Below are 23,694 nucleotides of genomic sequence, written 5' to 3'. Positions count from 1 at the left end.
ATCTGTCTCCAGTCTCTACATCTCCTCTGCTGGGATGTGTAAACCATGCAGGTTGTGTAAACCATGGCTATCCCACAGGGAGAGAGGAGGCACCTATTTTTGGTAACATTTATAGTTTCATCCCTTTAGAATCAGAGCATCATTCTGGTATTTGTATAATGCTTGTAAACACTTAGAGAGAGGGAAGATCAAAGATCATATTAACAACCAATGAAATAAAAGAGATCAGGTAACTTCAGCTGCTGAATGTATGGCGTATCCTGGGATATAAATGGGCATATTAATATGTGTGTCTGCTTTTTAGTGTATACAAAATATACAATTACACTTCTAGTGGGGAGGCAATGCAGATTTAAAGTGTATAATCTAGATATGTTTTTTTAGCATTTTCAGTGTCACCCCACTCCTGGAGTGCACACATAAACAGAGACATTGGCTGGTGTGAACCTAGTTGGAGGATTGAAATCTTGAAAGGAACTAAGCTCAGAAAAACAGCAGACAAAATTGTGTTATTTGCTAAAATCTGTTGCATCTTATAACCAAAGTGGTTCAGAACATCCATGCTCCTGATGTGCTCAAAAATCCAAAGGAAACATGTGACACTAGCTGTAGTCTTTCTGGGAAACAGATGTCAATAAGCAGAATACCACACATGAATTCATGCCATCACAACACTTTCCAGACACAGAGAAATTCCTCTTTTATTGACACCTTTCAAAAGCAAAGATAAGTCTGGATGTTATCACAGTTTGACTGTTAGTCACTGACACTTACTATGGCTCGTTTGTTTGAAAAATGAGTGTCCTAATTTACTAGGTGTTTTCTAGAAGATCCAGATCTGATGGATGTGAAAAGAACAATATATGGATTTAATTGTGCTGTCATTTATAGCCATTCAAAACTCATTGAGCCATCAGCAGGTCAGAAGTAGGTCTGCTTGTGAAAAAATAGCAGATGTACATTTTATTAATTTTGAACTGTTAATTACTTCAAAAAATGTGAAATGAGACACATGTCATTGTACCTTAGCTGTTTGTTTCACTAGGGGAGATCTGGTAATAGACTTCCTATAATACAAAATACTAGAGTAAATCTTAGACCATACTGAAACACTAACACCAACAAAGTATTTCTGGAGTTGTATGATCAAATCATAACCTAAACATCACTTAAATTAGCCTCCCTGAATAGTTATTTATTTATAATTGATTATAAACCCAATGAAAACAATAACTAAATTGATACTGGTTTGTATTTTACGTATGTTTCCCAAGGAAGACAAAGCCAATTGAACTTTCCATGGTAAATAATTCACTCCTCAGCTACACAGTTGAGTTGAGAAAGATCAGGCTGGATAGTTTATCTCACAAGGTACAATGAATGAGCAGTTAGCAGGACTGGACCCAAAGCAGACATCAGTAGCTGTGAATATATATGTGTGTTACATACAAAACAGTGTTTTATTTACAGCTGCAGATTCTATTGAACAAGAAATTCTGAATGCTGAACTGTGACCTGTATATGAGTCTATGTCTTGGAAAATGGCACAAGCGTAACTGGTTGACTCTTGCCCAAAATAAATTGTTTACAAAAATTTCAAACACTTTCTGAAAAATGCACAAACCACGTTTTGGTTTTGATAATGTAAGGATAACAGGAATAGAAGTTTCTGATCTTAGCTGGCTCAAAAATTCATGCAGCTTTACTGAGCTGCAGAGGCTTTAGGTTATGGTAGTATTTGATCTTAAACTTATTAGAAATTAAGTGTGGTTTTGCTACAGTTGCCAATAATTCTGGATTTGCTGTCTACCTCAAACACACATTTGAGTAATGTGATAACCTGGGGTGTATTTTGAACTACATAACTCCTCTAGTCCTACTTAGTATGTGGTCTCACTGTTTTTTTTCAGAGGGAGTATCGGGAATGACAAAGCATTGTCCTTGTGTATGTCAGAATTTTGACATCCCAGTTGACACATCGGGAAAGGGTAGGAGGAGATGACAGGTTGGAGGCTGTCCCGACTGCATTCCTGCAGAGTAACCACAAGATGGTGCCTTCTAATTTCTCAGAGGGAAATTTCATTGTTACTTTTTAATAGAATTTACATCACAATGCTCACCTGTTTTTTAATTGCAGCCTGTCTTAAAAACATGCTAAAGGCTTTTATTCTTTTCTATTGTTTATAATACAAACATCTAATTATGTCATCTGCTTGGAAACATGTTATGAAGCAGACCTTTTTTATCTAGCCAATCTTGACAATAAATGCTCAGTCATTTGCATTTTATAATTGCTTTTGCTGGTGAATGACCTGCTCCTTGATTTTAACAGACACTCAGAGGGCAGTGAATAAGCAATTGTAGAAACAGAAGCCACTTAAAACAATTACTATGTCCTTTTCTTTTTTATTGACGTGCTTCAATGTGTTATGGGTTTATGTCCATTTCGTACTTTTAGTTTTGTATAGCTCATATTATTGTCATAAGGGCCAGGGAAAACATTGACCTTGAAGACCATTAATATTTAACATAATATATTGATGATTCTCAGTTTGAGAATTTATTGACCTTTCAGTCGTTTTTGATTTTTTTTTAAAAGTCGTCTCTGACATTACTTGCATTTTGATGCCACCTTCACACAGTGATTAGATATTACCACAAATGTCAGCTGTGTGGTAGAAACTACATGTGCACTGCTGAAAAATTTAGGATTAATTTCACAGTATTGCTGAAGGCAGTGTCGAGAATGTATTGAACATTGCTTGTTGTCACCCTTGCAAATGGTTGTCCTTAGAATCATAGAATCGTTAAGGTTGGAAAAGACCCTTAAGATCATCGAGTCCAACCGTTAACCTAGCACTACCAAGTCAATCACTATACCATGTCCTCAAGCACCACGTCTATCCATTTTTTAAATACCTCCAGGGATGGAGACTCAACCACTTCCCTGGGCAGCCTGTTCCAATGCCTGACTACCCTTTCGGTAAAGAAGTTTTTCCTAATATCCAACCTAAACTTCCCCTGGCGCAGCTTGAGGCCATTTCCTCTCATCCTATCGCTTGTTACTAGGGAGAAGAGACTGACCCCCACCTCGCTACAACCTCCTTTCAGGTAGTTGTAGAGAGCAATAAGGTCTCCCCTCAGCCTCCCCTTCTCCAGACTAAACCATCCCAGTTCCCTCAGCCTCTCCTCATAAGACTTGTGCTCTAGACCCTTCACCGACTTCGTTGCCCTCCTCTGGACATGCTCCAGCACCTCGATTTCCTTCTTGGAGTGAGGGGCCCAAAACTGAACACAGTATTCGAGGTGCGGCCTCACCAGTGCTGAGTACAGGGGCACTACGTTAGAGAGTGTTTTGATTGTCTAGAACTCAATGAAGGTAATGAAGGTTGAGTGCGTATGGGTAAAGATCAGAGGGAAGGCTAACAAGGCAGACATCCTGGTGGGAGTCTGTTATAGACCACCCAACCAGGATGAGGAAACAGACGAAGTATTCTACAAGCGGTTGGCTGAAGTCTCACAATCTCTAGCCCTTGTTCTCGTGGGAGACTTCAACTTACCAAATATCTGCTGGAAACAGAACACAGCAGAGAGAAAGCAATCTAGGATGTTCCTGGAGTGTGTGGAAGATAACTTCCTGACGCAGCTGGTAAGCAAGCCAGCCGGGGGAGGTGCCCCACTGGACCTGCTGTTTACGAACAGAGAAGGCCTGGTGGGTGATGTGGTGGTTGGAGGCTGTCTTGGGATCAGCAACCATGAAATGATAGAGTTTTCAATTCTTGCCTGGTCATGGTTTCTTTGGAGGAGGTGGCATTGGCTTGAGAAGTTATCTTGAAACCTTGTTTTATCAGTGTAGTGGACCCACACCCTTCCCAAGAGGCAAGGAGGGGCCAAGGGCTGCTAGGCTGAAAACCATATACAGTTAACACCATGTCCTGATTCTGCTTCTCTCAAATATGGTTTAACTGTTCTTGATTTGTTTATGTGAAGTTAGTGTAAAAGCTAAGGTCCTTCTACAATCTGTTTGCACCAGGATAAATTTAATTCATTATGTCTTAAAATGCTGGTTTTTAGAATTGAGGTGAGCAAAGTGCATACACATAACTTGTCCTATATGGAATAGTCTTGGAGGAAGAAGTTAATCAGTACTGAAATATTGTGGGTGCTTCTTTATCAGCAGGATATGTAGAAAGTCAGTATTTCCATCTTTGTTTTAATTGTTATCTTAACAACAGCGCAAAACAAAATTACCACAATAATTTCATGTGAAAAATGAAAACATTGTTAGGATCCCTTCTTACTTTACCAGAGTATTTTATGGTTTGGGTTTTTTTCCAAATTTTACTAAATTAGTTTTCATTAAAGTCTTTTTTATTACTTTCTCAAAAAAATGCAGTTAAATCAGTATTATTGGAGTTCAGAGAATAATCCTAATAGTTTAATATCAAAAGCCTTTGATATTTGGGACAGTAGTTTATAATAGTATTGGAACAACACCAAAGTAAATCCCAGCCTAGTGATTTTTTTTTTCCTTTCCAGGGGGAGGCAAGCTCAAAAGATTTTAAAGTTGAAAAGCCTGTTCCTCAGGCTATAATAAACAAAAGAATGTGAGCATCCTTGGTAAATCGAAGTAAAAGCTTTGGGATTTATATCCCAAGTAACTTTTATACAAGACACAGTCAGTGATGTAGTCTGTATTGTCATGTCACATTTTGTAATGGAGTAACCTCAGAATTTTTAACGTTGGCTGGGAAAAGCAGCAGCAGCTGTGACAACTTATGAAAGGAAATGTTTTTCCAAGTTTAGCACATTGCATTCTGCAGATATGCAGTTGGAAAATTGGGAACTTCTATCATCCTGTACTCCCTTGAGCACTGTATGTGGATGTATAGACTTCTATGGCTAATTTGTGTGTGTGTAATTGTACAGATTACGTGAAGTTGAGGTATTAATTATAATTAAATGCCCTTCTGGAAACCACCTAAGTACATATTAGAGGATATTTTCTAATGAAAGAAACTGTTACAAAAAAACAATACAAAACAATTCCCCTGCCAAAACAAAATCAAACCCCCAAAACCCCCCACCTTTCACAGAAAAAAGATATGAAAAGACAAAAGTGGGAAAAGTGGGAAAAAGCAATTTGACTGACTGTGGCATTTTAAAAATCATTTGCAAACAATAAAACATTAAAAACAAGATCTCTATTTTGATTTTTGATTGCAGCTCAACCAATATCTATTTGGTAATGGGCCTTGCTTCTGAGGTTATTTTTAATATCTTAATTTATATCATTCAAGAAACAAAGAACAGAAAGATTAGAAATGTATGTAAAGCTGACCATTGCACAAGTACAAATGTAGGAATATGATTTCAGGAGGCTTACTATTGTACTATAGATATTCACTCAAAGATCAGGACTTAAATTACAGGTCTGAGCTACAGAATATTTTATGTTTGACAAGAATTTAAAGTTGTATAAAAAATTTTTGGAAACCCCTACATGTAATTTATTTTATAGCAAGTACAGTTCACTTTCACTCATCAGTAGAAAGAAGAAACATTAACATTATATAATTATTGTCTCCTCTGAAAAAAATATTTTCTTCATTCTCAAGGAAAAAAAAATGTCAGATTATAGAACATTCATGTCTTTCTAATAATTTTTCATTGTCTTCCCCTAAATATTACTTTAACATGGCATGTATACAAATATTTTAATATATAAATATTAATCTTTGCATTTTGAATTAATCAGCTATACTATAGCTAAGTGTAGTAGCAAACATAGTTTAGTTCATCTGATTTAGATTACTTTGACTTTTGTATAAGCCAACAAGTAACAACAAGCACTTCCAGCTGCCTTTTAGATTGAGAAAATATCCTAGACTGCCAGATGAAACCATGTAATTATAGAGAAATGGATGCTAACCATTTTGATATTATGTAGTGCAATATGACTATAATAGTGTTTCCAAAACAGTAGAAACCATTGGCATCAAATTAATACTAATAGTCTCTCTCTGTTCAATATGATTTGAGGCCATGCCAAATTTTACTATCACACTGAACTGTAAAACTAGTATAAATTTTTACAGTGGATAATGTACTGTGGACTAAGCAAACTTAAAAAAAGCTGTTTAGATACAGCTAAACTCAGGTAAGAAAGTTTGTATTTATTTTCTAAAATATCTCTGTAAGATGGACTATTTATTTTCAAATTAAACTATATGGTGTTATATACAGCATTTTAATCCACATGATAGATTCATACTCCAAAGGATTAATTACATATCATCATCACTTCCTTTCACCATGCTTGAAGATCAACAAACTTGACCTTCCTTGGATGAACAGAGAATGAATTTAGATTTAGGATCAACAATGATTTAACAGGTGAATGAACTTTCACATCCAGTGGCTGAGAGCACAAGATCTCAGGTGACTGATTTCAATGCAATCAGGATCATCTCTGCTGAAAGGCAGGGAAATACTCTGCATAGCTGTGATCACAACATACAGAACCATTAAAATGTTGCATTGGATATCATTCTAAATCAGATAATCAGTATTATGTATTCTGTTATTTATTTGCTCAGCGGCAGCTACATGGCTGAAGTACTATGAATTGCTATCAGCACTTTTTAAGCACCTGGAAGTCATTTGTAGCCATAGTCCAGGGACACTGTACTGCAGTAATATGTTCTGGAAGACCTGGACTGGCGTGGCAAGCTTCACACCAGTAGAAATTATTGCCACTGACTGTACTTATCACCACTGATCCAATTTGAAAACCCCGAACCAAACTTAGGAACCTGGAGAAATCTTGAGATTGTAAACCTCTTTCACAAGAGGTGGAACTGAATAATAAGGGTAGATAATATCTTCTGAATACTTTCCTTTCCTTGTCCAACATAGCACCTATTTCCCTGGGATTAAGCTGCCATCATACCCCTATTTCAGCCAGGTACTGGAAGTGCAAAATGACTGCACCATCCTGGTCTGACAAGAAAGTAGGACTGTGTATCATCTGCGTGCTGATGACACCACAGCCCAAATTATTTCATTATCTCCTCAGTGGCCTCATATACATGTTGAAAGGAGAGATGACAGGATGAAACCTTGTGGAATCCTGCATGAGAGAGAGCCCTCGGGGCTGATGAGCAATTGCCCTATGCCATCCTCTGGGATTTCTCTGAGAGGAAAGAGTGGAACCACACAAGTGCAATCCCATCTGCCCCAGCCTAGGTCCACAGGTGAGTCAGAAAAACATCATGGTCAGTGCAATGGCCAGAAAGGCTGCTGGCAGACCTAAACAAATCCACCTTTGAAAAAGCTTTCTGCACTGATAGGAGTTCCCCATCATCCACAGGAACTAGTGTAGCTGTCAGGCTGCACTCAGACTGGAAACCAGGTTAAATAGTTTCAGAAGACTTTAAATGGAATCAGAGTTGATTTAACAGAGGTCCCTCTCATCCACCAGAGTGCATTTTGTTTTGTCAGGAAATAAATTTTAGAATTTGAGAGTGGCTGAATTGTTTTTTTGGACACCAGTTGATAATTCATTGAACAGATCATTTAAGGCAAGCTGGAATCTTACTGTCCCACTGGGAGACGCTAACAATCTATGCTAGAAGTGGCCAGCAATGAGGTCCTTGTATGTCACCTAAGTTCATCTCGTAACTCAAACTCAGTGAGCACTTCAGCCCGCAGAAGATTATTTCAGTGTTGTTTTGTTACAAGAAGGGGCAGTCCTATCAGATTCTCGTTGATCCTCTCCATAAAATAGCTAGAAAAGTCCTTGAAACAATCAGCATTCAATTCAGTGACAGAGTGAAGAACCTAATGTTTCACTAAGCTGTCCGGAACAACTCTACTGGTCTCGACTTTGTAGGTACTGTGTTGGAAGCAAAGCTTAATTTACGGAATTACAATTTTCATTTTGCTTGGTATTATTGTCTGTATTTCAGTAGGCAATGACATCTCCCATACATTTTGGCCTGAAAATAACTTCCTAAAATGGCTGCTTGTTCTACTTCTACCAAAAAAGCAGTAAGTGCTAAATCTGAAATTGAGAATATATTGGTGATATTTTCAGCTAATTGATGCGAACTTAGTCTGCGGCGTACTTGTGCATTATACTTGCTATGGATTGGAAGTGTACTACATCAGAAAAGTCTGTGGCAAAATATTTTTAATGTAACCATATTATGTATATATAGATATATAAGTATATAGATATATATGTGTACCACCTTCGATCAACAGTCATGTCTAAGACTAGGTATTTAACTAAGCAACCTAAAAATCTGATCATTACAATTTAACTTCTTTTGAAATCATAATGGTTGAACTACAGTGAAATATGATTTCTCTTTTTCTGAGGTTATTTTAATTCCATGAATTGTTCATCTCTCTGTTATCCTAAGTCAATATTTTGCTAGGATTCGTGTTTCTGTCTAGGGGGTTTAAGACTGACAGGTTTTCCATATACACATTCAAAATCCCTGGAGGAGTGGCATATGGAAACAGAAACTGATTAGGAGGGAGGGTCAGGGTAGTGCTGTGCATTCATTTTCAGTTAACTTCAAGAAGATGAAAAACAGTTTGATTGATATATCCTCCTAAATGCTAGAACACTGAGCGATAACACAACATAACAAGGCGATGCAATATTACTGCTGTTACGGTTTTAAGAAAATTAAACAAGGCTTCAAATACTATCTGACACACAAGACTGGAAGTAATGAACTTCTGGGTAAATCTTATAGTTTTTTTATTGAATGTTGACAGTCAACTTTATATTAACTGCATCAAAGAGTGGAAAAAATATAAAACAGCAAGCAATTGGAGATTTTTATATTTAAAACACATTGAATATTACTCACTTAAATCAGAATGTTAAGAGTGGTGCAGGCATGACACTCCTGTTTTCCTGTTGCTCTTTTTAGGCTGTTAAAAGCAAAATCTATGGTGATAGTCTCATAATTTTTTGTCTAACAAATGCTAATAATGATTTCTAATTACCTTTCTAAATTTCTATAAAGCAATATAATGAAAACAATTTAAATATTGTCTAGCTTTCATATTAATACATACATGCAAAGATATGTTTTTTTTTCTCAGGCCGTAAAGCCATACACAAGCTGTCTAAATAGATTGTAAACAGTGGTAACATTTTGCAAAATTATTATCTTGATTTTACATGACTTGTGAGCTGTCAGCTGTGGCAAATGAAAGAAGTATCAGTTACTTTTCTAAAGCTTTTTCAAAATTGTTTTGTGTTAAAAGGCTAAGAACTACAGTTCTGATTAAAATTTTCTTTTGTACACTTGAACTCCCTGCTTAGAATTGCAGCTCTTTTTTCTAATGTTTTATACTGATTGCTTTGCTGCAACAAAACACTTACACTTAACTGCACTAGTGTTTAGAGAACTGTATGCCTTCCTTCAACTCTTCTGCTATTTGATTAGATCTAAGATGACTTGGAGGCAGCATTTACTTTCTGGTAACATTTAAGAAGACAACTTACGATTTTGTAAGGGTTGGTGAAAAATCAATAATAACTGATGTTCTTGTAACATGCCTGCAGTGTGGAAGGTAAGTCAGTGGCAAAAGGTTATGTTCTTTGAATTAAGTGGAGAGTCTTGTATTATACACTAAAAGTGCTCACTTTCATGATAGGCAACAGTTTTGAAATATAACCTATAAGTTCTGTAAAATTTCACTGTTTTTCTGTAACAATCTGAATGGTCAATTGAAATCAGGATCAAGATATTGGGTTATAGTTTATAAAATCTTATCTGAAAATGTCATTTATCTGTCACAAAAGAAATATTCTAGAGCTGCTTTTTTTTTTCATGTCTTATTACTCCAAAAGTTGTATCTTAATGGTGAAAGAACACAAAGTTTAACTGTACAGAAAACAGAGACTGTACACAGGTTGGAACTGAAATGGGACAAGAAAAGTATTTCTATTAAAAAAAAAGGTCAAACATAAAGTATTCCTTTGTAAACCTTTTTGAACATGATTTTGCAATATCAAAAATATCAAAATTTCAGCTCGAAACTCTTCCTTATATTTCTCAGACAGAACCCAAAGAAGAATAAGGATCCAGGTCATGAACTTTTACATAGCCTTGAATTAATCTTTTTTAAAATACATAAGTGAGTGAAATTTGGGGGAAAAAAAAAGAAAAAAAAAGAAAAAGAGATGTAATATTTCTCTTATTCAGTGCTCAGTTACCAAAACAGTGGTACTGTCTGGGAGCTAATACTCTTTACTGTTTTCAGACATTTGATATTTTAAAATACAGAGCATATATAAAAAACTTAGTAAATGAAGTCATTATATCATATTTTAATACAATATATGCATATAAGTTCCCATGAACTTAATTTATACAAAATAATTTGCAAACACAGAATGGAAGAATTTTCTAGTTAAAATAATTATCTCAAAATTGTGTTAACTGCCTTTTTAGGACTGTCAATCTTGCCAACAATTCTCATTTAATGAGTTTTCAGATCCAGGTAAAATTCTCACATAAAATGTGTTGGCAAGTTTCTTGAGATCTCATTTTCAGGATATTTCAGAATATTGGCATCAAGTGCATGTATCTTCCTACCTCTCGGCTATTGATTGTAGTCCTGTTCCTACTGACATTACCTAAAAATTCATACCCTTTGGTAAGTGTTTGCAGATCTTTGAAAAAGGTTTTAGTGGATTGATGCATCTTAAGAAGGATTCACTCTGTTTTGGCACTCTTGTTAGGTGTCTTGGCAAAAAAGACAAATCTTGAAAGTGTTAAGTGCGAATGCACCATTTTTAAATTTAGAAGGATTTTGTTCCTCAGAATGTTTCAGTTAGGTCTTTGATTCCAGAGGTGAAAGCCATATAATGGCTGGAGGTCATGTAACGCTGAGAGTTGCAGCATTTACTTCTTAATGGATTCCCTGTGAAATTCCTGTCTTATGTGCTAGGTTTCCCGCATTGTGGAAATGCCAAGATCTGCAAGCCTTAGGAATTTAGTCTGTAAGCCATTAGGGAGTATTAAATTAAATCTTGCCCTTTCGAAAGATTTCAGGGCTAATTTCAGATTCATAATCATAACTGCAGTTCTGATGTTAAGCAACAGCACTTTCTTAAAAAAAGAGATAGTCTAAGAGAATTGAATATTTTCTTTCGAAGTATAGCTGGATAAGGAGTTACAGTTTTCTGCTTTGTACACAATGCTAAGCGAAGATATCTTATGCATGAAGATCTGACATATTACAGCTCAGACCATTCAATTAGGAATTTTAGCCACTTCATTCACACAGTGAAAGCCATAAGTTCTGTCTTGGATGTCAACCCAGTGTACCAGAACATTTTTAAAAGGGATTGCTAATGAGCGTCCATTGCAGAAGTCACTCCATGTAGCCAGCCAGAAATGATGAATTTTGTCTTGAACTTTGGCCTCTGAAGGACTTGTGCTTGACCCTGCACCAGAGCGATATACCTTCCTCTCCTTTGGATTCACAACTTAAACTTTTCTTAGTTGTAGGTGGTTAAATCCTTTCTGTCATAAATCGAGTAGGTGTCATATCTTTATTTCAAACTCAGCAGGAGAAAGGAATATTTGAAAGGAAGTGTATCACAGCCAGAGTAAGATGACCCTTTCCTTCCCACCTTCCCTTACGCATGCAAACGACTAGAGAAGAGGGCATTTGTTCAGGATTTGGGGGATTCCAGTTCAGTTCTAACCCATGACTGAGACAACTCATGTTTGTACTCTTTTGCACTGGACAGAATTTTACATAAACATATTGAAGTCAACAGTGAAACAGGAGCTACCTGAAGTCTTTCCTCTGCCACTGTGTGGTATAATCCCTAATCTACAGAACAGCCTGTGCTGCCCCTCTCTCACTTTCTCCTGCTCTGCCTCTGTTAACCGCTTCTGTGCAAAGTGGAACGGGATCAGTAGGTGGAAACTGCAAGTGTTTTTACCTTGCAATGGTCTAACGCCTGTAGGTTACAGCACTTTGCTGAGACACTGAAGCTTAAATCTCCTCCAGCAGAAAACACTGTTGAATTGATGCTCTCAAAGGTGTCTCACATTCAGCTCTAATGCTCCAGCTGATGAATAGCTGCACAGAAGAAAGTTGTAATGTCTGCCACGTGTCCTTCTTTAGCAGTTGCCACTTTTTTTGAGGAACTGGATTTGTTAGGTCCTTTGAGAGCACACCTACTGAATTGATGACCTTACACATGGTGAACTTGAGTACGTACGAACTCTGGTGGGATCGAGGACTAAGCCAAGCACCAATGTGTTTAGCAGAATTTCTACTGACTGTGGCCAAATGACGAACCTATAAAGTTTAATGTGGAAAACTGAGTGCCTTACTGCTCAGAGTGCCTTCAGTCCTGGAGGTTGGAAGGTGAATGCAGATTTTGATAAACACAGTTTCAATTTAGGCTCCCAAAGAACTAGGTAGAGTGAGGTGCTTAAATATTTTCTGGATCTAAGCTCCAAACTAGAGGTTTGTATGAATAATGAAGATGTAACGGTTTACAAATAAAGCAGAGTTCTTGATTGGAGAGATAAATTAGACAATCATATATTGACTGATGATCTACCACTAATCAGACAAAATCAAACAATGATCAAGAGAAGAGATATTTACAGTAATTCCAGGTGCTCTGTCTTTTTTTTTTTTTTTTCCTCTCCAGTTGCTCTCCCTGGACTGGAGATTAGTTACTAAGAAAGCAAAATGCAAAGGGCTAGATTATACCTCAAATTTGCTTTGGGTGAGAGCAATTGTCAGAGGCTTGTCATAATATCTCAGGCTCTGGGATGTTATTTAGTTAATACACTTCTCCACTGGAGAACATTTAAGTTAAAGTAAAAGATAAAAGTCATTAATTCACAGACCTCAAAACTGAGGCTGCTCTTCTTCCATATTTCATCCATACTCCAATTCTCACACTGAGGAGAGGCTAATTGCTCACCACAGTGTTAGCAGTCGAGCATTCAGTCAGACTGAGGGAATAAGGGAGATTTTATATTACTTTTCAAAATTCTTGTTCTGTAAAATGGAAAAAGGGCTTTGAGGATCTAGCTTTTGATGAAAACATGTTAATAAACTCTTTTTCTCATAATATACTCTTCATAAGGATCAATTAAACTGAATATTTTTTGCAAATGTATACTCCACAAATGATAGTAGTGGAAGACGTGTTTAGATACACAAGATATTAAAAATAATGGAATAGATCTTTGTTTTCAGTAAGGGGTCTGCATTTTAACAGTATTTAAACATTAATTTAGGTAAACTTCCTACACTAAGGCCTGTTGTTTTTTTGAGGAACAGCTATTTAAATCATATAGAAATGAAATGTATTATTTTTTTAAATATGGGCAAGGAGATTTTACTGAACACCTAATATACATGTTACATTCAGATGCTATCCTGTAAGGCTAAACTATGTTAACAGAACATCTGTTTGAAATATTTTTATGATGTATCATATGCATCCATAGTCAGTAGCTGCCAGATAAATAATTGTAGAGACAAGGTAATTTTTTTCACTGAGTCATCACAGCTTGATAAGTCATTTTAATTATTATGTGATGCATATTTAAAAGACAACAATTTGTTATAAGCTCCAGGCTGAGACAAAGCAAACTTACAAGACTGACAAGACTGTGCCAATAGAGTGAATCTGCTTCTAGTCATTGTAGCTAAACATTTCTTACAGCTGCTTTTTTTCTTCTTCCTTTATTTCTCTCTGTAGAGGTCCTTCTGTAGTGCCATGGTAGAGGAGCTAAGAATGTCTCTGAAGTGTCAGCGTCGATTAAAACACAAGCCACAGGCCCCCGTTATTGTGAAAACAGAAGAAGTTATCAACATGCACACGTTTAACGACAGAAGGTTGCCGGGTAAAGAAACCATGGCATAGAGCTGGGAAGTCAAATACCCCAAGCACAAACTGTCGTCTTTTTTCCAAACAACCTTGCGAGAATGTTTCCTGTGGAAATATGCAACCTGTGCAAAATAAAATGAGTTACCTCATGCCGCTGTGTCTATGAACTACAGACTCTGTGATCTCAGCAGTTGCAATGGCCAGACTCGAATCACAAGCATCATGGATCAACCAAGTTATGCGGGGTTACACTGTTCGTCATGGGTTTCCACCATTCTGAATGAATGAATGTTCCATGTAAGTTTTGTGGCTGGTTTCAAATGCAGTCTCAGTGAGAAATTACAGGTTCCTTTTGAAGTTCAACGGTTGCCAGGAGATGGAGAATAAATGTCCGAGACGATACTAACCATGAAAGGAGTCTAGTAAAAGTAATATCTCAGAACTGTAGTGGAACAAGAAACCATATGTTCTTCCGAACTTCCAAGCATAGAAGAGTTGGTAACTGCTGGTAGACTGAAACTACCATCTGGACAGGCGATATGAGCTTCCTGGATGGGAGGAAATGTTAAAGTGAAGAAATTGAATCCCATGAATAGAAGGATAAATACGAGGATGCTCACCTGCTTTTTGGACTGTCTGTGTCACTGAACTAAGTTAATAAATAATAATTAAAAAAAAATCAGTAACTTAAATTTACCTGGGCTGGAACTTTGATCTAAAAAAACAACAAAAAAATTCCATAATTTTGACCCAATTTTTAGATGAATGAAAGTTTCCTTAGTACAAAGGAATGTATCTTACAACTTTAGATATAAGCAATTACTTTTTTTCTTTAATTGTGAAAAGAGGGAGGGGGGTGGGAAGCAGTGTATTTCACACATAGAGGGCTTGCATTTTAGCCTGAATGGGTTTTGAAACCCTTGTTCCTGCTACTAATTGAACTCAATGGAGCCTGTGCAATTCTCGCGAATATTGGAAGTGGGATGGGTCACCTAAAAGAAGTGAATGTGGAGAACTTTAAGGAGGACTGCATTTTTCAATACAGTCACAGTACTAAATGAACAAAATTCTTGAGCAGTTTTTTTTTAAAAAAAAAAAAATGTTCAGGTTTATTTGTGGAAATGCAAGATTTCTATGAAAATAGTTTTTGTATGGAAATTTTTGTAATACTTTTTATCAACAAAATAAGAACATGTGTTTCTGTCAGGGGTGTGATGCCAAGCATGAATGGTAGTGCGTGTGCACCACCAACGTTTGGTGAAAACTATTTTTATCAAGAAAAAGGAATCTTAGAAGAGACATATTTTCAAGTTAGATAATATAAAAAATAGGTGCACTACCACCACTGCTTACCATGCTACACCCTTGGTTTCCACTAGGCTGATAACATGCTGTCATGAACAATTGTGTGTAAATGGTAAAAGACACAGACCTCTTGACCACATTGTGATAAGAGTTAAAGTGCACTCAGTTTGCTGTTTGAATCCAATGCACAAAATTAAAAAAAAAAAAACAACATTAAAATTATGTCAGTTTTAGTTGTTTTATTTTTGCTGTGTGATTTAAGCAATGTATGTACAGTACTTTGTGTCAGTACTGGTACTTAGGCTCAGCTTAGTGCCCTATCCTGCCAATTCTTGCCACTAAACACGTGGCCAGAGACTTTGCTGGGATTTCTGAGAGAAGCCAGTATAGCACATTGTGATAAGTTTTTGCAGGATCTGGCTCTTAATTGCTTCAAAGCTAATTTATATGTTCTGCCTGTGGTGAGTTGCTGGACATAACATTTTGGAATACTGCCCTACAGATGCTGAATCTTGCACCTCCATCTACTGTAAATTTGTATCATCTCAACTAAAAATGTGTAGGATGGGCTATGTAGGAATGTTATGTCAACCAAAAAAAGATTATGAAGGTGGTCTTTATATGGAAAATAATTAATTTGGCTAATTAAAAAAAAAACAAAACAAACTTTAAATCATCATAGATAATCAGTCATTGGTGAGTAATGAGATAATTTGTTTACTGGGGTTTAATTTAATCTTATCATCAACTTTCTAGCACAGGAGTATAAGATATATCATCCAAATTGTAGAAAATATATCATGAAATATGGGGGGGAAGAGGGAGGTTTGTGTCTACTACCCAGTTCTCATAAATTTTCATAGAGACTGAGCTGGCCACTTCCATTGTGAATAGGGACTGAGAAAGCAAATTCTCTTATATTTGTGAGATTTTCATCCCAATTTATGCGATAACAAAGAACAGGTTGTCTTTGTTTGAAGTATAAACTAGATAAAAACACCTTCAGCAAAGGTTCTGAAAATGAATATACTTACGTAATACATATTTAAGTTTACGTTAATTCTTTAAAATACAAAGGGAAAGAAAGTAACTCATACAACACAATGAAAACTCCTAATTATGATGGTATGGAATGGAAAAAATAATTGGCTATTGCATTTGATTGATGATTTACAATAGAGTTTGTAAAATCATGTAATAAAATACTGTATTATATTCAAACAAACCTTTCTTTTCTCCATTAAGGTTGTTGAAATAAGCAGGAGCTCCATTCTCACCTTGGTGCGCATGACTAATTCTCATTAAGATTTATGTGAGCCAAAATAAGTGTGATTGCAGAATATGTCCCAAATATTTTATTGGGCCAAAATCCTCCAAGAAACAAGAATCCTAATGCAGTAGTGTGGCTTAATTAAGATTTCAGTGAGAATTTCAGCCTTCCATTACTAAGGGAAATATGCAAATTAACTGGACAATTGTATTTAAGATTGAGACTAGAAATGCATGGCTCCACAGATTCATAGTAGGATAACGGCTTTTTAAAAAAATTATACACTAATTCGTCCTGTTACTTTGTTGTGCATTAGTAATTATTTCTGTATTTTTCTCAGAAAATTAAGACATTTAAGGAAAAATGACTAACAAAGAGTTGACTGTCAAAGTAGCAGAAAATAGTACTGGTAGTTTTGTACCCCAGAAAGCTCAATGATTCATTTTCCCTTTGCTGTTATGAAGGAAATCCTCTATTCTGAAGAAAAGTTCCTCATTTTGAAAGGCCTCTGAATGACTTAGTCCCAAAAGGTCATGTAGTATAAATTTCTATAGTGTCATTAAAGTAAATGGAACTACACCAGCTAAAATCAAGTGAGTACCTGGCCCATGAAGATTCAGAATCTGTATATAACTGCTTTATGTGGTTTCTTATTAGTGTGTTGATTTCCCAGGACAGGATGATGGGTGCTTCTCTGACTGACCTTGAATGTCACTCTAGAGAAGACTTTTAAAGCAGTTATAAATCAGTTGTATGGTGCTACCTGGTGGATGAAAATTGGAGGTAAAAACTGAACGGGACTTTTTTTTTTTTTTTTTTACTGTACCTGTTTCAAGAAAGATAGGAGTCTATAATCTTTAAGGATTCTCAAGATCTTAATTTGGGTGTTCAGGTTGCCTCAGTATGGTTATATAGCAATGGATAACTATGCGGATATTACAGAATAAATGACACAAAAAAAAAAACCCAAAATTTTAGCTTTTTGAGAAATGTCATTAGTGAAGGACTGGTAGTGGAAATTCTGAGCCAAATAGTTGGATGAAATCAAGAGATATGTGGTGCTTTATAGTAAATGAAGATTTGGCCCATTATAGACATCAGCAGGCCATTTAATAGTATTCTCCTATACACAAATACAAACATATCCAGGGAGTATCTGACAGTTTTTTTATGAGATATTACTTTCTGAAGTTTCTATCTCAATTTTTCGTTGAAGAATTCAGTATAGGTTTGAAAGAACCTGTTATTTCATGTTTATATTACTTGAGGCTCTGTGTAATAATCTTTCCTGGTTTCATCCATAGTCTTCCAAAAAACCAAAATAACACTGTTTAGCCCTACTACACTAACTAGTTAATATTTCAGAACAGAAAAGACATAATTTATGAAGAAAAAAACCCACCAAAATCCAAAGCCTCCAATAGAAGTAGGAGAAATGCCCTGATATTCTACAAAATCAAAATGTTTTCAGGGAAAAATGGTTATGAACAAAGATAACAGGATACAAAGAGGTTAAAATGCTATAAAATAATTTTTATATTATTAATATATTAAGGATATTAGAAAAATATTTAAAGTACTTTAGACACAACTTCACTCTAGTCTCCAAATACACTAGAGTCCCCAAATACATCAACAATCACAAAATATGATGATCGAAATGCTGACTACTTTGAAAGCAGTGTCAAAACTCCTACTTCAAAGAAATCAAGATTTTGTCCAATACATCCCCAAATGTGTACTGATACAATACAATACTGATAGAATATTAAAGGCAAAATAAGAGCAATTGTGCTTTTTGTCATATTTTCAAAGATGTGTAGGAAAAGAAAGGGTCACTGAGGTTGACTTGTCTGACATCCAAGATCATTGCTTTCCAACCTCAAGTATGTTAGTGTTCTGTTCCTTTCCAGTCTTGCCTTTTCTCCTTCCTACAAGCACCTCTGACACTTTCAAATTAATTTTCAAACCCCTTTTTATTTGGCTTTACTCTAAAATGTAGTTCTGATTAAAAATAAAATTATTCAAGCACTTCATCTCCCCAGTTTGTATCCACCAAGATAAACACACTAGCTTTTCATGTGACTGTAATCTAATTGTCCTTCTCTTCATTTAGTACCCCTCTCTGTCCCCTTCCTATGTTATCTCCTCCTGTTGTTCTTGTACTTGCCTAGACTGTAAGCTCTTAGGGGGCAGGGAATCTGTCTTTGATTTGTTCTATGTAGCACCATGAACTATGGAGCTATATAAATAATAAAAAAGTAGATCTTCTTAAATGTTGTTTGAAGTGATAGTGATCTGATTGACTGCCAGTCTAGTAATATATCATTTTAGCTCATTGCCTGAAATCCTAATCACTAGAGCAATAGAATAATCAAAAAAAAAACCAAAAAAACAACCCAAAGGCATGATGACACCACCTCATCTTACTGGAAATTTCCCTACATGGTCGGGGTGTAGGAATATAGAACACCATGCTCGCATAGCTTCTATAAAGGTTTTAATATGAAATCAGCTACATTAAAAATGGAGAAAGTAGGTTAACACATAAAAAGAAGGGTTATATGCACGATGAACTTTGTGAAAGAAAACTTTTAATTGGTTTAAGCTGGGAAAAACTATGATTAAGCAATTTGTTATGTTGAACACCAGGCACCTTGCCTTCCTTCATTGTGTCTGCCCACTGAGATCAACAAGCCTCTCATTGTCAAAAGCTATGCCAATCCCATTTTATTAATTATTTTATGGACATCATTAGAAATTTTCAATGAATGGTAATTTTAATTAAAACTAAAGAAATACTTCCTCTTGTTCCTATCCAACAGCACTAACTTTCTGTGACTGCTGGAATGACAGAGTTGTGGGAATTTGAGAAAAATGCTAGCTATAGATAAATGAAAGAAAACAATTGTTGCATCTGATCTTGAAGACAAACATATCAGCTTTCTCTTTTACCTTTTTCTTCTTCAAAGAATGCCACTCTGTAATGATGAACTTTATTTTTCTGAATGTTGAAGTGTACACTGGAAATTATGCATAGATATGTCTTTCAGGAGTTCTCAGAGCCAAGAGAATGCATTTCTTTCCTTGTAATACAATGTATGCATAGTTTTTCCAACTACTTAGGAAATCTAGCATGAGCTAAAAATAATGGAAAAATCTTAGAGTTCGTTCTTTGTCATGACTGGAGGAGTTTTGCTTGGAGGAAATAGCAGACTTAGTCCTACATTAAACTTACCTGAAAAAACTATATGAAAACATTGAAGATGATTGGTAAAGGTTTGAGCTGTTGTTAAAGAAGTTCTTTGGGCTACATCATCTACCACAGACCAAATTCATAGTGACTTGATTTTGAAGGTACAAGTTCAAACCTTACAATGAATTTATGCCAAAGGTTGTCTCTTGCTGACTGTTAAGCCCATGGAGTGGAAGGAAACCTAATGTAGTGAAGGTAACCATATCATTCTCTTTATGCTTTAACCATGTTAACTGGCTGGGCCATTTAGACTTGGGCAGATCAACAGAAATTTCTGATATGTATCTGCTAAGCCATTCCATGCATTAATGTCTATGCCAAAAATGCTCATTTGTGTTAAGTAAAAATTATTTGTTAGCTTATCATAGAGGCATGTCTTACAGAATCATAGACTCACAAAATAACAGAATCATTGAGGTTTTGAATTGTTGAGTCCAGTGACTTACTTCTCCAGATGGAAGGATCTTCTGGAGACTGTTGAGTCCAATGTCCATGTTCAAAGCAGGGTCAACTAGAGAAGATTGTGCAGGATGTTGTTCAGTCAGGTTTTTATTATTTCCAAGGATGGAGACTCCGCAACCTCTCTGTTGCCAGTGTTCAATTATACTTACAGTGAAAAAGATTTTTTTCCTCACAATTAAAGGTAATTTATTGCATTTCAGTTTGTGCTCGCAGCTTCTTATCATCTCACTGGACAGCACTGAGAGTGTGGTTCCGTCTTCCCCGTCAGATTATGCTGAACCTTCTCTTCTCTAGGCTGAGGAGTCCCAGGTGTCTCAGCCTCTCCCTGTATGACAAATGCTCAATCCCTTAATCATCCTTGTGGCCCCTGCTGGGGGCTGTACTCACTCTGTTATGTCCCTGTCTCTCTTGTACTGGGGAGTCCAGAACTGGAGCCAGCACTCTACATTTTTCTCACCAGTGCTGAGTAGAGGGAAGGATCACGTTCCTTGACCTGCTGACAATGGTCTTCCTAATGCAAGAGGATTCTGTTGCTCTTCTTAGCTGCAAGGGCACGTTGCTCGCTCATGTTCAGTTTGTTGTCCACCAAGACCCCCAGGTCCTTCTATGCAAAGCTGCTTTCTAGTTGGTTGGCCCCCAGCCTGGGCTGGTGCATGGAGTTATTTATTCTTCTCCAGGTGCAGGGCTTTTCATTTCCCTGGCTTTCCTTTTCTTTATTGCTGCTGTACATGCATTCACATTATAGGAATCCCTAATTTAACATCATATTCCAGAAACTACCTATGAAACACAAGGATCATTTTAGTTTCTACAAGACAGTGAACCAACTCATATTCCACTTGTGAACCTGTGATACCTGCTATTAGCAGGCTGAGTTTCATGATAACAACTCCTTCATTTTTCTTGTAATCTCATTGCCTTTTCTCTACCTTTTTGTTTTTGTCCTGGTAACTGGATTTTTTTGATTTGTTTCGGTTTTAACCTTTGTGTTCATGTAGAGTGCCTGCAAAAATGGAACGCTAACAAAATGCAAACTTTGTATAATAGCAATAAGAAAAAAAGGTAAGTGGTTTCTCAGAATGGTATCTATCTTGCCTCCAAGATATTCTGGTCCAAGAAGTTTATGTGATGGCATCACATTAACTTGAGTTAAGGACCCACTTCCAGCATACGAGTTGTTCAACTCTTCTTAATGTGTTTGGGCCCTTTGTAATATCAAAAATCTGTACTACTAGCATTGTTTTGACAACCCTAAGTTCAAGCATGCTGCACATCAGCAGTACGTCTGTTACGTCTTTTGCTATTTACACAACAAAATTAACGTGATATGACTACAAAGATGCTGGGACTTCAGTTCATCTACACACCTAGCCTACAGGCCTACCAGGATTTCTTTGGAAGTTGGTAAAAACCCACAAACAATATCATAAATCAATTAGCTAGTCTTAAACTGTTGCTCTGAACAAACACTACAAGGTGCCATTATATTTTAGAATCATAGAATCACAGAATCGTTTAGGTTGGAAAAGACCCTTAAGATCATCGAGTCCAACTGTTAACCTAGCATTAAGTCCACCACTCAGCTATGTCCCTAAACAACACATATACATATCTTTTAAATACCTCCAGAGATGGGGACTCAACCACTTCCCTGGGCAGCCTGTTCCAGTGCCTGACTATCCTTTTGGTGAAGAAGTTTTTCCTAATATCCAACCTAAACTTCCCCTGGCGCAGCTTGAGGCCGTTTCCTCTCATCCTCTCACTTGTTACTAGGGAGAAGAGACCGACGCCCACCTCGCTACAACCTCCTTTCAGGTAGTTGTAGAGAGCAATAAGGTCTCCCCTGAGGCTCCTTTTTTCCAGGCTAAACAACCCCAGTTACCCCAGCCGCTCCTCATAAAACTTGTGCTCTAGACCCTTCACCAGCTTCATTGCCCTTCTTTGGGGGCCCCTCAATGTCCTTCTTGGAGTGAGGGGCCCAAAACTGAACACAGTATTCAAGGTGTGGCGTCACTAGTGCTGAGTACAGGGGGACGATCACTTCCCTAGTCCTGCTGGCCACACTCTTCCTGATACAAGCCAGGATGTTATTGGCCTTCTTGGCCACCTGAGCACGCTGCTGGCTCATATTCAGCTGGCTGTCCACCAACACTCCTAGGTCCTTTTCTGCTGGGCAGCTTTAAATGGAAGATAAAATGAAATATGGTCTTTGTAACAAGCTATCCGTGGATGAATACCTGCTAGATGAACTACAAGGAGTCTGGTTCTAGGATATAATTGAACGATCCAATTTTCCATCTGTTTATTAGGATGTCGGGCTCTTAATGCATTATCATTAATACTGACATCTTTGGCACTAAAAATTGAACAATGTGAGCTTTTCTTGAATATCCTAAATTCTACAGACTTTGATTTTATCCAGGTTTATGTATCTCACTTGTTAGGAAAAGGTTATGGGAACTAGATAATCGATTTTGGGCCCAGTGAGTTCAGCACCCCATTGGTGACACAGATTATTTTTTAAAATGGATGCTGGTCAGCCATTTTTCTTAGTAAATCATTAAGAAGGTGAGTGAGTATGCTATAATCATGCCACTTGTCTACCACCTTGCCCAGCATAAATGAAATTAATGGGAATTTTTACAGAATATTTGGACTGGTAAGTTACAGGAATTGATATGTATTAGTCCACGCTTGCCTGTGTTCCTCAAAGCTTACTCATATGTGACATGATGGGGACTTTTAATGAACGATATGTATTGATACACTGATTGCTGCATGAAACCTACATTCTTGGCCTCCTAGGCAGATCCATTTTATGATTTTGCTGTCTCTTTTTAAAGTGACAAATGGCTTTGTGAAGATAAGCAGGATAAGCAAATGTAGCTTAAGTTATTTATTTTAAAACATGTTAGGAGATGGATCTAAAAATTATAAATATGGCATGAAAATGTAAATATTGATTAATCCATTGAAGAGCTGGCATTAAGGCATTCATTAAAATTCAGTGTATGAAAAGGCAGATAAGATTGCCTGTTCTTGAGTGAAACGGTTTTTTTTAGCTTCTCATTAGCAATCTTTAATCCTATTTCTAAACTTGTATCAATCTCTCTTTAAACCTGTCAAATAACCAACAAGTGGCTGATAAGAGATTTCATCATTTAATTCTCTTAAATTTTCTTTTCAATAATCTAGATGATTCATAATTACAATTGACTCCATTTTTGTCTGCTATCTTAATTATGAAGTCCTTGCAGTGTGTCAGTTTCTTTAAAGACTTTGAGATAACTAAATTATGGATAATTTTTGTTATAATTCTGAAATAATTGCTCAAAATTATGGATATTTTTTGTAAAGTTTTCAGAGATGTAACCAATGTCCTTTTTTCATCCTGGAGACTGTTGAAACAGCTTGTGGATTAAATTTACTCATATATTTATATCTCCATCTGTTGGAGAGGCAGATATTTTGTTTGTGTTCCTCAATGCCTGTAAA

General features: G+C 36.5%; 1 protein-coding gene across 2 annotated transcripts in view; it reads left to right on the top strand.

Moving 5' to 3' along the window:
- GRIK2 (glutamate ionotropic receptor kainate type subunit 2) overlaps window positions 1-18,082 on the top strand; it is a 439,138-nt gene extending 421,056 nt beyond the window's left edge. For both annotated transcript variants that reach the window (XM_087774640.1, XM_087774639.1), the window contains one exon: window positions 13,778-18,082. In XM_087774640.1, coding sequence (XP_087630766.1) covers window positions 13,778-13,942 — 165 coding nt within the window. In that variant the 3' untranslated portion in view covers window positions 13,943-18,082. The remainder of the gene's footprint in view (window positions 1-13,777) is intronic.
- Window positions 18,083-23,694: the final 5,612 nt, after the last annotated feature.

Source organism: Nipponia nippon, unplaced genomic scaffold, assembly GCF_047370975.1.
Source record: "Nipponia nippon isolate SJK-2023a ecotype South Korea unplaced genomic scaffold, ASM4737097v1 scaffold_4, whole genome shotgun sequence".
NCBI classification, from domain to species: domain Eukaryota; kingdom Metazoa; phylum Chordata; class Aves; order Pelecaniformes; family Threskiornithidae; genus Nipponia; species Nipponia nippon.
This window is presented reverse-complemented; position numbering and strand designations above follow the sequence as displayed.